General features: G+C 40.9%; 1 protein-coding gene across 2 annotated transcripts; it reads right to left on the reverse strand.

Moving 5' to 3' along the window:
- Positions 1 to 902: 902 nt before the first annotated feature.
- On the reverse strand, positions 903 to 12,251 carry LOC109993239 (zinc finger protein 135). 2 transcript variants are annotated; one of them, XM_020646132.3, is made up of 3 exons: positions 12,072 to 12,251; positions 5,819 to 6,449; positions 903 to 4,630 (listed from the first exon to the last, which is right to left on the reverse strand). In XM_020646132.3, the coding sequence occupies exons 2-3, from the start codon at positions 6,394 to 6,396 to the stop codon at positions 3,748 to 3,750; spliced, it is 1,461 nt and encodes a 486-aa protein (XP_020501788.2). In that variant the 5' UTR covers positions 6,397 to 6,449; positions 12,072 to 12,251; the 3' UTR covers positions 903 to 3,747. The 2 variants fall into 2 exon arrangements, with proteins under 2 accessions (XP_020501788.2, XP_020501789.2); XM_020646133.3 differs by lacking the exon at positions 12,072 to 12,251 and adding an exon at positions 8,753 to 8,878.
- Positions 12,252 to 12,459: the final 208 nt, after the last annotated feature.

A 12,459-nucleotide genomic window follows, 5' to 3' on the forward strand; every position in this document is an offset into this window, starting at 1 on the left:
TGATGTCTGGGTAAATATGTCCTCACTACTTTCATGAATTCACAAATGCAAACCTGGGGGAGAGAATTCCAGCGGAAAATAGATTTTTTAGAAACAAAAACAGATACCAGTAAACAATGGCTAAAAGTGATGGAGACCTTCATGCACAAATCCAGCTTCTCTCACAACAAGAATAATATATATATTTATTGTTATTGCTTCTGCGACAACCAAATTTCTAACTGTCTGCCTGCCTGTCCTTATATCTGTCTAACTGAGGGAAGACTAAAAACGTTTTATTGTAATTGTAGAACTTTGAGATTTTTGTTCAAATGTAAAGTGTGTTATAAAAGACATGTATTATTAATATTTATTAAAACATGAGCTAAATCTTGTTAACAGTAAGAATTCATGTGAGCTGACATTGTTTGTGGTATGATGTCAGTAGTTTGGATACATCTGCAGTGTTAAAAAGCTTTCCATCAGATTCAAACGCACACAGACACTGTCTCTTTTAGTTTTCACTGTGATTCTGCACATGAAAACTGACAATAAAACATATTTCAATGAGGTGTATTTTATTCAGAAAGGACTCATGGTAGTCTGGGCTGTGTGTAATTTTATGAACAGTGTTGTACTACTCACTCTGACAGAAGGGGTTTGTTTCAGCTTCATCCTCCTCTTGGCGTCTGCTTCCCTCTGGTGTTCATGATGATCAGCTGCAACAAACACAGTGAGTGATGTATGGATACATACTGGGGTGATAATAAAGAAGCCTCTACTCTGGAAAACGGCAGCACTCATTACATTGTCACAAAGCAGACTAAAGAAACTTTGTAATGGTAAAAAAAAATCTTGTTAGAAAAAGGTTTGATGTCCTCTCCTGCCATCGACACATTCAAACTTCACTGACACACAGGAAACTTCTTTGAAAGGTTTATTACAAAACGCAAGACAATACATGTCCACTGGATTTATTCTATTGGCAAACACAATACAATGACGAACAACTTTCTATCTGGGGGTGAAGCTTTGCGGGAACCACAAACCAAACAGAAAACAAAGCAACACAACGTGGATCAAAAAAGATAACTGTGGACAAAAAGAGGAGAACAGCATCTTTAAGGCCCAAAACTGAGAGAACACAAACCGGAAGGATGAAGAGCAGGAGGGACGAGGAGGGACTTGTTTCTCATTTTTTCAGGAGGTTCATAGTGCGGACACACACTTATAAATAGGTAACATTAAATTAAGTCAAATCCAATTCACACAGTAAAATGTTATTCACAAACTCAAAGCGTTGCTGCTGTTAAGACATTTTGACAAGCAGGAAAAAAACGTGAGGGGTCGTATTTTGGCTGATTCTGTTCCAACTGAGAGGAAATAAAGCTGGTCCAAGTCACAGGATAGATCCTTCAGTTCCCACCACAGATCCAGACTTTTACTGTCATGTTGCCTAAGGGCGAATATATCACAAATTTAACATTTTAGAAACAACTTTTGAGTGTTTGTGCCTGCAAACTTGTCAAACAGCTGATAGAGATAACGTTTTTGAAGTGTCCATGTTGGTCCAGCGGGATGCCTGACGAGTCCAGATTTGTTTTTAATCTACAAAATGTGTCACATCTCACTTTTAGTTTTTGGAAACCGCTTGTTGTTTTTTCATCAACTCTTAGAATTCAATAAATTATTATTATTGTTGATAATAAGAAATGTCTAAATAATTTAGCCCAACCACCCCACCCCCCCAAAAAAAGTCTACTTTGTAAGAACAGATGGTTTAATTTGAATTTTTGTTAAGATGTTTTTTTAGTTTGAGTAAGTGCAACAACAACAAAAAAGCTTGACAGCAAAAGAGCTGTCACATCGTGTGATGTTTGTGACATAATGAAGCGTTGTTGACAATGAGGATGTTGAACGATAAAGGTATTGGTGGTGGTGCTGCTACGATATCGAGGACAGCTAAGCCTGACTAGGTGCTCTCTTGTTTTCTTTATTTAACTGGTCAATCACATTTAAATACTATTTATATTTATATATTACAACATTGTTCCAAATTCATAAATAAGAAGTGCAGTTTCTCTTTGACCTCCACAAAACCATCTGTTGGTACGTGACAAATCCAAACGTCAAACGCTGCAGATCAGTCATCAACCAAACAGCTGGAAAAACTATAAATATGGCTGACTAGCTGCAGGTTATAGTCTTCATGCAAATGTTAATGTGTAGAAACGCCAGGTCAAACCAATCAGCTCGTCCGCTTACATTTCACATTTTCAACCTTACAAAATATCAAAACTAATAAATTTTTAACCAATCAGAACAGTGCATCAGAAAGAACTTTAGCCAATCAAAATCACTCTATTAAAAAAAGCCACAAAGGAACTGGAGAAGTCACATACATGAAGACCAGCAGAGGCGTCTCTGGTCAGAGAAGAATCGGTCGTGAACCAGATCAGACCAGAACAGACGTTTACTAACAACAAAGGTGTCTCCAACTTTTGAAATTATTATTTATATTTTTTAGAATTACTATCGATGCAGAAAGATCTGGGAGGGTCTGAGGGTCAGATTGATTAGTCCATCTCCTGTAAATGTCTCTGAAACAATTTGGCTAATCCATCAACCTTGGATGTTGGTTTTGGGATGAAAAAATAAAGACAAATTAAACATTACCAGCAGTTCTATTTGATTACATGGAATCAGCTAAGTAATGCAGAATAAATCAAAATCAACTTTTTTTTTATTTGGTGATCGTAATCTTGAAGTTTTAGACCAACAAATTAAACCTTAAACAATGATGAGGTGTTATTTTCCAGATAAGATACATATCTTAATTCTGACTGAGTTATCAGATTTATTGGTGTCTTCTATGTAAGATGACACATTTATTGTAGTGAGAGACTGTACTCTGAAACACTAAGCTCCATAGAGAGAGCAACACTTTGATTTGAATGCTTTGAGGCATCTGATGTTTTTCTCTTTAAGGGCTTGTTTGGTCGTCATTCTACGATGGTGATAAGCTTTGAACATTAGTTTGGAGCTTTCTGCAGTTTTGTTGCTAATAAACATCTTGGAAAATTCAAACTGACTTTCCTCAGTCTGATCTTGGCATCACTTCTACTCTAAACGCAATCTACAGGTTTTACTGTTGTTATTTTTGTGGAGACTTCATTTCCCATAATGCTTTTTGTGCTGACTTCTGACTGTCAGCAACCGGATTAACATGTCACGGACCTGATTGCAGGTGGATAAAAGGTTGACTCTGATACACAGAAGCTCCGAGCTCTCCCCCATGCTGGCTGATGGGAAATGGAGTGTAGAGAGGGAAGAATGAAAGCAAACAGGTCTGTGTGCAACCTAAAAGTCATGGGGGGGGAGCAGGGCAGGGCAGGGCAGGGGGTTAACACTTAAATCGAGCCCATCCTTTAGAGCAATTATTGAATGGTCAGTAATGGCCTTGTATGAATATGACCTTATATGGAGATCCCTTCGCCATATGACCATATATGGATGTCCTGCTGATATCTACACAAGCGAAGAATCAACCAGTTTCAGTCACAGAAACCTAGCTAAACAAACTGCCATGAGCATCCCAGAATCTATTCCAAACTGGTCCAAAACTGGTGGAGAACTTGCCCAGAACCTTCTCAAACTTAAACTCTACCAGAACTGCTCCCAAACGAGTCCAGAACCAGTCAGTGCTGATTCAGAACAAACCAGAAATGGTCCAGAACAGGGCCAATCCTTGTCCAGAACCAGGTGATGTCACTCAGAGTCGGACTCCAGCGGAGCAGTCTCGTCTAAGACCACTCTCTTCCGGCGCTTTACAGCCGCAGCCCGAGCCCTCTGCTCTTCCTCCAGATGAGCCTTCTTGTGGCGGGAGAAGCTGGATGAGTGCATGAAGGTCTTGTTGCAGGCGGCACAGGTGTAGGTCTTAGTCTTGGCAGTGGGAAGCCCAGACTTGACTTGAAGCTGTTTGTGGTGCTGCTGCAGCTTCCCCCCTCCAATGCCATCCACCCTGTGGGTCTGATGATGTCGCGCTAGGCTGGAGGCGTGGCTGAACCGCTTCCCGCACTGGCTGCAGCAGTGGCGACCTGTTCCACCTCCTCCTACAACCCTCTCCTCCCCCTCAGAAATAGCAGGGCCCCGTTTGCTCGCCCTGCCCCCCCGACGGCGACGATTCTTCTTGCAGAGGGTGTAGAAGTTGGGCTTGTCGCGGGAGCAGAGCTTGAGGCGGATCTTGAGGTCGGAAGAGCTCTCACCGAGGTTCTCCTTGCCAGGCGTGTAGTTGTCCAGCAGCTCCTTAACGTGGGTCACCTGGTGTTTGGACAGCTGCGTGGATGTTCTGAAGCTCATGTCACACTGGGGGCAAGCGTAGAACTTATCTCCTCCCTGACTCTGGATGATGGCGGTCGCCACATGCTGCTGCCTCTGATGCTGCCTCTTGGTCTTCCTGACCCCAGCTTTCATAGAGTGGCGCAGTGAGGCCATGTTGGGCCCAATGGAGACATCCTTGGGGAGGCCTTTTCCTTTCTTGTGGATGAGGCGGTGGCGTGACAAGCTTGAGCTGTGGTTAAACTCCTTTCCACAGATGTTGCAGGGGTGGATCCGCCGCTTCCCATGCAGTCGCAGGTGACTCCCCAACATCCTGATGGAACACCAAAACACAACAAATAAAAATATACCTTCATGACACAGTGATCAAGAAAAATAGGAAAAGATGGCCTTGAAAAGCTTTGATGGTTATTTCAAACCTTTACATTAAATATGTAATTCTGACACCTAGCTTTTAAAATGGGTACTGCAGTCCAAATTCAAAACTTTGGACAGCTGACCCCCCCCCCCAAAAAACCTTCTTTTGCCACAAGTTTTCCAAACGGTGTTCAGATATGTCAAACAGTGACATTCAGTATCCTGCTGTCATCAGTACAGTATGCACAGCTGTTTTACAAAATGTTTCATCAAACATCACCAAATGATTTGATAATTCACCACAAACCAGCAGAATGATTTGTAAAATATTTTCAGAACTCTATCACCAATATTTTAACTTTTAGAAGCATAACAGTTTACTTTCTTTTTTTTTAATTTTCTCTGATAAAACAGTTTTTGCATCATTAACCTGAAGACAAAGAAACAATGTTGATTACAACTCATTAGTAAAAAGAAAATCAAGAGATTGTCTTCTTGATATTCAAAAAAAAAAAAAAAAAAAAGTGGGTTTCTGGGATGCTTGTTTACTGCCTTGCAGTAAGAGCGTGCGCCCCATGTGTGGAGACTACAGTCCTAGCTGCCGTCCCACGCTCGGGTCCTACCCAACTCTCCTCTCCCAGCATTTACTCTTCACTGAAGAGATTTGATATTTCCTCAATAGAAACAGGGTGTCGGTGAGGGGCTGCTAGTGGAGCTGCCTGCTACGTAAATGTATGTCGACTGATTGAATTTTTGTCAACAGATTCCTCACCATATTCAGTGTCTTTTTGTGGCAGTTGTCACAGTCTCTGCTTGGTGATTGGCTGTTAGATCTATCCACATCAAGTAAGAATGTCCAGGTTTATCCTTGTTATTGACGCAAATTCATCACAATCCCCACTGTACATTAATCATCCAGCCCTAACTGGAAGTGCATTAGGAAAGTCTCTATAAACAGTTCCAGTTGTTCTAAACACTAGAACTATGACATGGGCAGAGAAAACCCCTTGATGTGATCATATAATCATCTGAATAAATAAAAGGAAATATTTTGCAGTTTGGTTGTTGGTCAAACAAACACAAACCACTGACCGACTGAAGTTGTTCAGTTTTGACTCATATCTCTAAACTGGTAAATACAGACCTGCTTCCTTTGAAGCTCATCCCACAATGAGGACAGGTGTAACGTGAATCCTGGTGTGTCGGCTCTAGTGCCCGTTTGGTCGGGGGCGCTGGTCCAGTGCTCTTCCCAGTGTGGGTCTGCTGGTGGCGGTACAGGCTTGAGGCGTGACTGTAACACTTCCCACAGTAGCTGCAGCGGTACTGTCGCTCATCCGGCTCAAAGTCGGCCTGGTCCGAGTCCAACTCGCCATCAAGCCGGCTGCTCCCCGCCTCCACAAGCACCTCCTGCTCCTCTTCGGTGTCCTCCTCATCTTCATCTGAGTCTGTCTTTATCTCCACACTCTGCTCTGTCACCTCACAGGGGTACACCTCCTCATATGGAGCGAAGAAGGCTTCATCCGTCTCAATCTTAAGATGTTCAGCAGTCAGGTCTGATGGATCATCAGAGTCCTTCTTCACACAGGAGATGGTGAACTTGGAGCCGACCTCAGCCCACTTCACCACGTACTCAATGGGCTGGGTGTCCAACTCCACAGTGATGAAGTCTGCACCCAGGGCGTCCGACTCCGAAACCACCAGCTCTGTTTCAGAGTCCTCCATCCTATAACAAGTCTGGGTGGAGGGGCTGGAGATTCAGGGGAGCAGCTACAGGCCTGAAGAGGACATAAGAAAAGAAAACAAAAGAAAGAACAACGATTAGAAAAAAAAAGGAAGGAAAAAAGAAGAACAAGAAAAATTAAGATAGAGATGCAGAAAAGACAGAGGAGGACTTATAAGAAGAATATAAATAAGTACAACAAGAAGTGGGAGAATAACCAGAAAGATTAGAGAAGGAGGGGAAGATGTATAGAAGAGAAAGAATAAAGTAAAGAACTTGTAAGAATAATAAGAACAAGAGGAAAAAAGATTTTTAAAAAAGAGGAATACAAAAAAAGAAGACAACTAAGACTTTGAAGAAGAGAGGGTGGAACGTGAAAACAGGGTAAACGTGTTGTGTCAGAGGCGGCTGTGGATCAGTGGTAGTCAGTAGAGTCGGGGGGGGGTTCGATCCCCAGCTCCATGCCAAAGTGACCTTGAAGACACTGTACCCCAAGTTGCTCACACTGCTGTGTCAGCTGTGTGTGAATGTGTATGAATGAGGTAATATTGATGGACACTTTACACAGCAGCCTCTACCATCAGTGTGTGAATGTGGTGTGAATGTGTAGGTGTGAACTGCGGTGTAAAAAGCACTGAGTAGTTAGAAAACTAGAAAAGTGCTTTACAAGCTCAAGTTCATTTACAGTGTTCTCAAAATAACTACTTCATTTGATTCTGAAACTACAAATGTTGATGTCTGAACAGAAACAGTAGAATATCTGATGCTGCACGCACTACCATCATCATAGGAGGTTATGTTTATATAAAGTACAAACCTTTCACTGATTATTTTCCTGATGATATTCTTAAAGAGATATAAGGATTCTGAGCAGAGGGAAGATTTAATTTATAAAATGTGCTGGTTTCTAACTGTTTTTAATGACATAAAACAATGCCAGAAGCAGAAAATCTGCCCTTTGAACAGTTTATCTCTCTGTCATTGTTTCCCTGTCTGCTTTAGGTCAAATCCATTCTTCAATTTCACACAGCAGATCATCCACATACTTAAAGAATGATGAATGCAAAGCAACTATTAAACACTTAGGATCATGATTTTATTGTTTGGTCCAAATTTACACTCATGGCATAGCAGATTAAAAAATGTATTTATAACTGATCAAATACAACGTTTTTTTCACAGATTATTTTCATAGGCATTCTTGCCATTATTTGTCAGTGACAGCTCATAGACAAGAAATGTGCGAAGAGGGAGTGGGGTAGATGTGCACACAATGGCCGAGGCCAGGAATCAAACCAGCAATCAGTATATATATATACTGAGGTCTGTGGCCTCTGAACATGGGGCACTTGCTCATTCAACCGGTACCCTGAGGGGTCAAATGAAACTTTTAAGAGAAACTGTACTTTTAATAACTCAGAAACTGGAAAGATAGCCTTACAGTAGGACAATTTCAGACCCAAATCCCTTTCATAAATACACAATCCCCTTGGATGGTACCCTGACTTCAGCTACAGGAGCTGTATGAGAGAACACATGTTTGGACCTCGAATATACGGATTCAAGAGTGATAGATCCACAGTGATGTCGACACGCCCGTAAAAGGTCTGTTTTCAGTGATGTCATGGCAACTAATAATGACAGGTGACCTCTGAACTGCTGTCAATCAACATGAAATGACATGACCTTTATATAAGCTTAATAAGGTGCGAAATACAAAATCATTTTGGAACTACCACAGATATAAAAAATATAGCTGCACTGAGGCGCTTAAATTATTTATTTTTCACGGCCAGACTAGCACGCCGAACTCCGTTCAAATAACTGCCTACTCGCCGGTAGCCCTCTGGAGAACACATAGACCTTTGTGTTTCGGCAAACTCTTCTTTTCCTCTTCAAACTATTATGCATAAAATAGATCAAGATGCATTTGATCCTTATTGAATATCGAAATAAATGAGAGATGTCCACATTAGAGCCGAGTTGACTTCCCACTTAAAATCCCGGGGAGGGCGGTTGCTGGCAGGGCATCCATTACAATAGATGATATTTTATTCAAATTAAGATCTTAGTAAAGGTTATATGGAAGCCGAAATTGTAACAATGATGATTTGTTTCGTAAAATATCCGAACCCGTTTTTAATGTTTAATGTGTTCGCCGTTAAGGCAGAAGGATTTAAACAGTGTAGTTTTTGAGCGGAGTTCCGGGCTCGGCCGGGCTCAGTGTCAGTGATGAGGAAGCAGAGGAGGGATTTACTGTCCCCGAACCTTAACTGTCAAAATAAAAGGCCAAAACGTTGTAATAAACGACGTTAACCATAACTGGCAGGGATATGTTTTGGAAATTTGGTCACTCACCGAGCTTACGGCGGGGGCACGGCGGCGTAAACGTTAAAATTTCACCGGTGGAGACGGTCACAATAAACAGGAAGCTGGGGACGTGGAAACAAAGCATTGTGGGAAAGGATTATATGGTGGCGAAGACCGGAAAAACGGTGGATTGTCTTTCAAAATAAAATAAAATAACAAAAAATGTTATATGAAGGCTGAAAACCATACCAAAAATAAGCTTTAATGTTAAATACAAAGTTAAATATTATGTAAATACGGCCAATTTATTTTAACTATGAAAATAAGATACCATAAATTTAAGATTATGATGTTGAATCTTAAAAATACAAAAAATTCTAGTTTTTTAATGGACTATTAGCCTGTGATGGTATGGTGAGTTCGAATCAACCACTTATATAGAACAGGCCTCTTTATAGCAAATTTGGCCTCTTGTATTTCTAAATCAGTGTAAGTGATCATTTTCAAACTATAGCAAAGTTGTTATACAGGAACAAACAGATATTCATTTGTCTTTGGTGTGTGATACTACAAACTGCTACTGGATGCTTTGAATTTCCCTCTGGATCAATAAAGTATCTGTCTATCTATCTATCTATCTATCTATTAATCTACTTGGCCCTAAGGGGCCCCCTATACTATGACATAAGGTCAAAAATAAAGCAAGCCTATCCCTACAATTGCTAAAGTGGGTAGTTCCACCTAGGTCTAGTTTCAGGTTGATGCCCACTTAAAGCTTCATTAAAGTACAAGCAAAGTTTCAGTAAGTCCTCTGTTATATCTCAGTAGAGTCACAGAGAGGTCTCAGGTACATCTCATTAAAGTCAGAGAAAAGTCTTGGTGAGCTCAAAGTAAATTTATTTGAATTAGAGAAGATAGGGGAGGATTGATTCATCCTCCTGAGAAGAACAATAAATACAGTGATATCATCAGTTATATGACAAAATAATCTACTACTGCTACTACTAATACCATAACAGCTACAGTAACTTGTGTTCTCACTACAGATACTAGAACTGCTATAGTTTCAGTTGTAGAGTTCCCTGATTCCACAAAGCTTCAAAAATGTCTCACTCGTCAGTCTTATGTCTGTCATCACTTCTGTGAGAATTTCACTGTTTCCACCTGCTAAAACAGTGATGACGATGATGATAATGGTGATTAACTTGCTGTCTAATTTATTTCTGAAGATAAATATGTCTTCCTTTTTCTTATATTATTTTATTTAAATCATATTATTGTATTAAGTATTAATAATGTATATTAACAAAATAAAGTATGCAGGTGGAATACAGAAATTGAGCAGAATGTGCATGTTTCTGATTGATCACTGTCATGTTTTGATAAAAAGTTATATAACTTTTTTTAAAACATTTAAAAATTAAAGACAATCAGAAAGGCTCCCACACACTGCCTCACTTTTTGCTGACATATTTATTTGATCATTCAACGTTTCAGTCTAACTGCATGACCTTCATGGGGTAGACATAGCGGTTAGACCGATGCACCTGTCACACATTAAGGTGTGCAGAGACATTTTCATCATTTCAATATAACAAATGAGAATTAGAGAATGCACTTTCTGAAGAAGATGAAATGTGAAAAACTTGAATACTGGGTTCAAAGGTTGAAGAATATTGGTAATGTTACAAGGATATAGAATATGGTAAACAACGAGATGAAACAAACTGCATAGGTTTGTTAATGCCTGTAAACTAGTCTGTATATCTTCAGAGTGTGAGAGAGTGCCTGAGATCCAGATGGCAAAGCTTTACTAATTGGTGGGAGCTAAACTGTATAGTTGTATTCATTGCAGGGGTCCAAATGCATTACCCTAACCCTAACCCTTTAATGGCTGGTAGACTAACTAGAAAGCTCTATTAACTGCTGGGGGCCGCACTGCACTGCTAAATTGATAACTGGAAGCTAAACTACATAACTGGATATATGGCTCGGAGCTACATTGCATTGCTTTAATGATGGGAGCTCAACTGCATAATTCAATATATGGTTGGGAGCAACACTGCATATAGCTTTCATGATAACAAGGAGCTTTGCTGCTTCCTTTAAGTCAATCTGAATTTCTCTCTATATAGGCGGATATCTACAGATAATATTGCTGTGAGGTGTATTCTACCAACAGACCAACCAAAAAAATCTCTGCATCAACTTTTTCCGTGAGTGAAATCTAGAATTGTGCTGTTACAAATGAACATTTATTAGCAGGTTTCTGTTGTAGCTCGCTTGTGAGCATGTCAATGTCATCACATAAAGACTTGATAATATGGTGTTTGCTAACCCTTCGTTTCTCTCCAGCATCACCCTCTTGCAAAGATGGTCTCTTCTGGTTCCAGAAAACCAACATGATGCCCAACTTGAGTGTTAAAAGGGGCAGTTGACAAACCAATGGATGGCTAACGTTAAGGTAGTTACCTTCATTATTTATACAGAAATGTCCAGTAAAAACTGAGGTTTTAAAATGTGATTGTATGAGTGAATGACATGAAGAGGGGAGGGGAGTCATTTGGAAAAGTCCCAAATATAAAGATCTTCTTCAAGTTTAAATGGAGCCCCGACGTGGAATATTTTTGAGATATAAAAGTTATGACTGAGAAGGTCCTAATTCAGTATCCTAAATTGATGTGCAGTAAGGTAAAGTAGGCCTGTTTGTTGTTAAACATGTGGATCTTGTTAATTGAAAAACAAAATAAAACAACAACAGGAAACATTAAAATAAGAAATTTAGAGCACAAAGAAATATAATATGAATGGAAGGTGTAAAAGATGAAGAGGAGGAGTAAAGGATAAAGAAAAACAGGAACATGAGAAGACTGAGAGGATGAAGAGCAGAGGATGACAGGGAGATGATGAAGAGAAGGTGGAGAAGATGATTAGGATGCAGAGGAGACAATACGGGATGAGCATGAATATGTGAAGAAATCAAAGTATAGATGAAGAGGATCACAAGGATGAGAAGCAGTAGATATCCGGGCCTTCTACAGAGTGACATTCTCCCTGGAAACGGCGCGCTACGTGATAAACCTTTCCGACTTGATTTCGGTATTTCCTGAAATTGGTCTCGATGAGACTCGGTGGATACCTGCGTTGACTCTGGGTGGTTGTCGAGTCACAGCCGATTTCCATCTAACACACACACACACACACACACACACACACACACACACACACACACACACACACACACACACACACACACACACACACACACACACACACACACACACACACACACACACACCGCCAATTCAACCAGCCTCGTTTTAATCTCGCTCCAGTCACGGAAATTACGTTCACTGCAAACACTTACGCTTCAATCCGGAACAGATGGATGAGATCTGGAGTCAGTTCTGGTTCTATCTGCTGCACCTCAGTCACATGCCAGCCGGAGAGCAGCGGCAGCCTGTCGGCTAGCAACCGCTGCAGCGACGTCCCTGATACGGAGCGGCACGGAGCGGCAAGTCACCGGGAAGGGTGGAAGCATAGGGTGGAAGGCAAACCGCGGCCCAGATGCGGCAGGCGGCGGACCGTCCAGATCCTCTCCGTCATGTGATTGGTTGATCTGCTGCGCAGCCTTTTCGTTGCATAAAATCTGATTGGACGGCGCAATGACAACCCACACTTTACCTTCAGATGTCGCGAGGTGTCGTGAAGCTTCAGAACAACCTGTTTCTAATGGAAGGGGTACGAAATGTTTT

This window comes from Labrus bergylta, chromosome 10 (assembly GCF_963930695.1).
Source record: "Labrus bergylta chromosome 10, fLabBer1.1, whole genome shotgun sequence".
Taxonomy (NCBI): domain Eukaryota; kingdom Metazoa; phylum Chordata; class Actinopteri; order Labriformes; family Labridae; genus Labrus; species Labrus bergylta.

Excerpts from the sequence above, each read along its gene's own strand:
- LOC109993239 (XM_020646132.3), bottom strand. The coding sequence starts at position 6,396 with ATGGAGGACTCTGAAACAGAGCTGGTGGTTTCGGAGTCGGACGCCCTG. Across the intron at positions 4,631-5,818 it reads ATGAGCTTCAAAGGAAGCAG|GATGTTGGGGAGTCACCTGC; the intron begins GTCTGTATTTAC and ends GTGTTCCATCAG.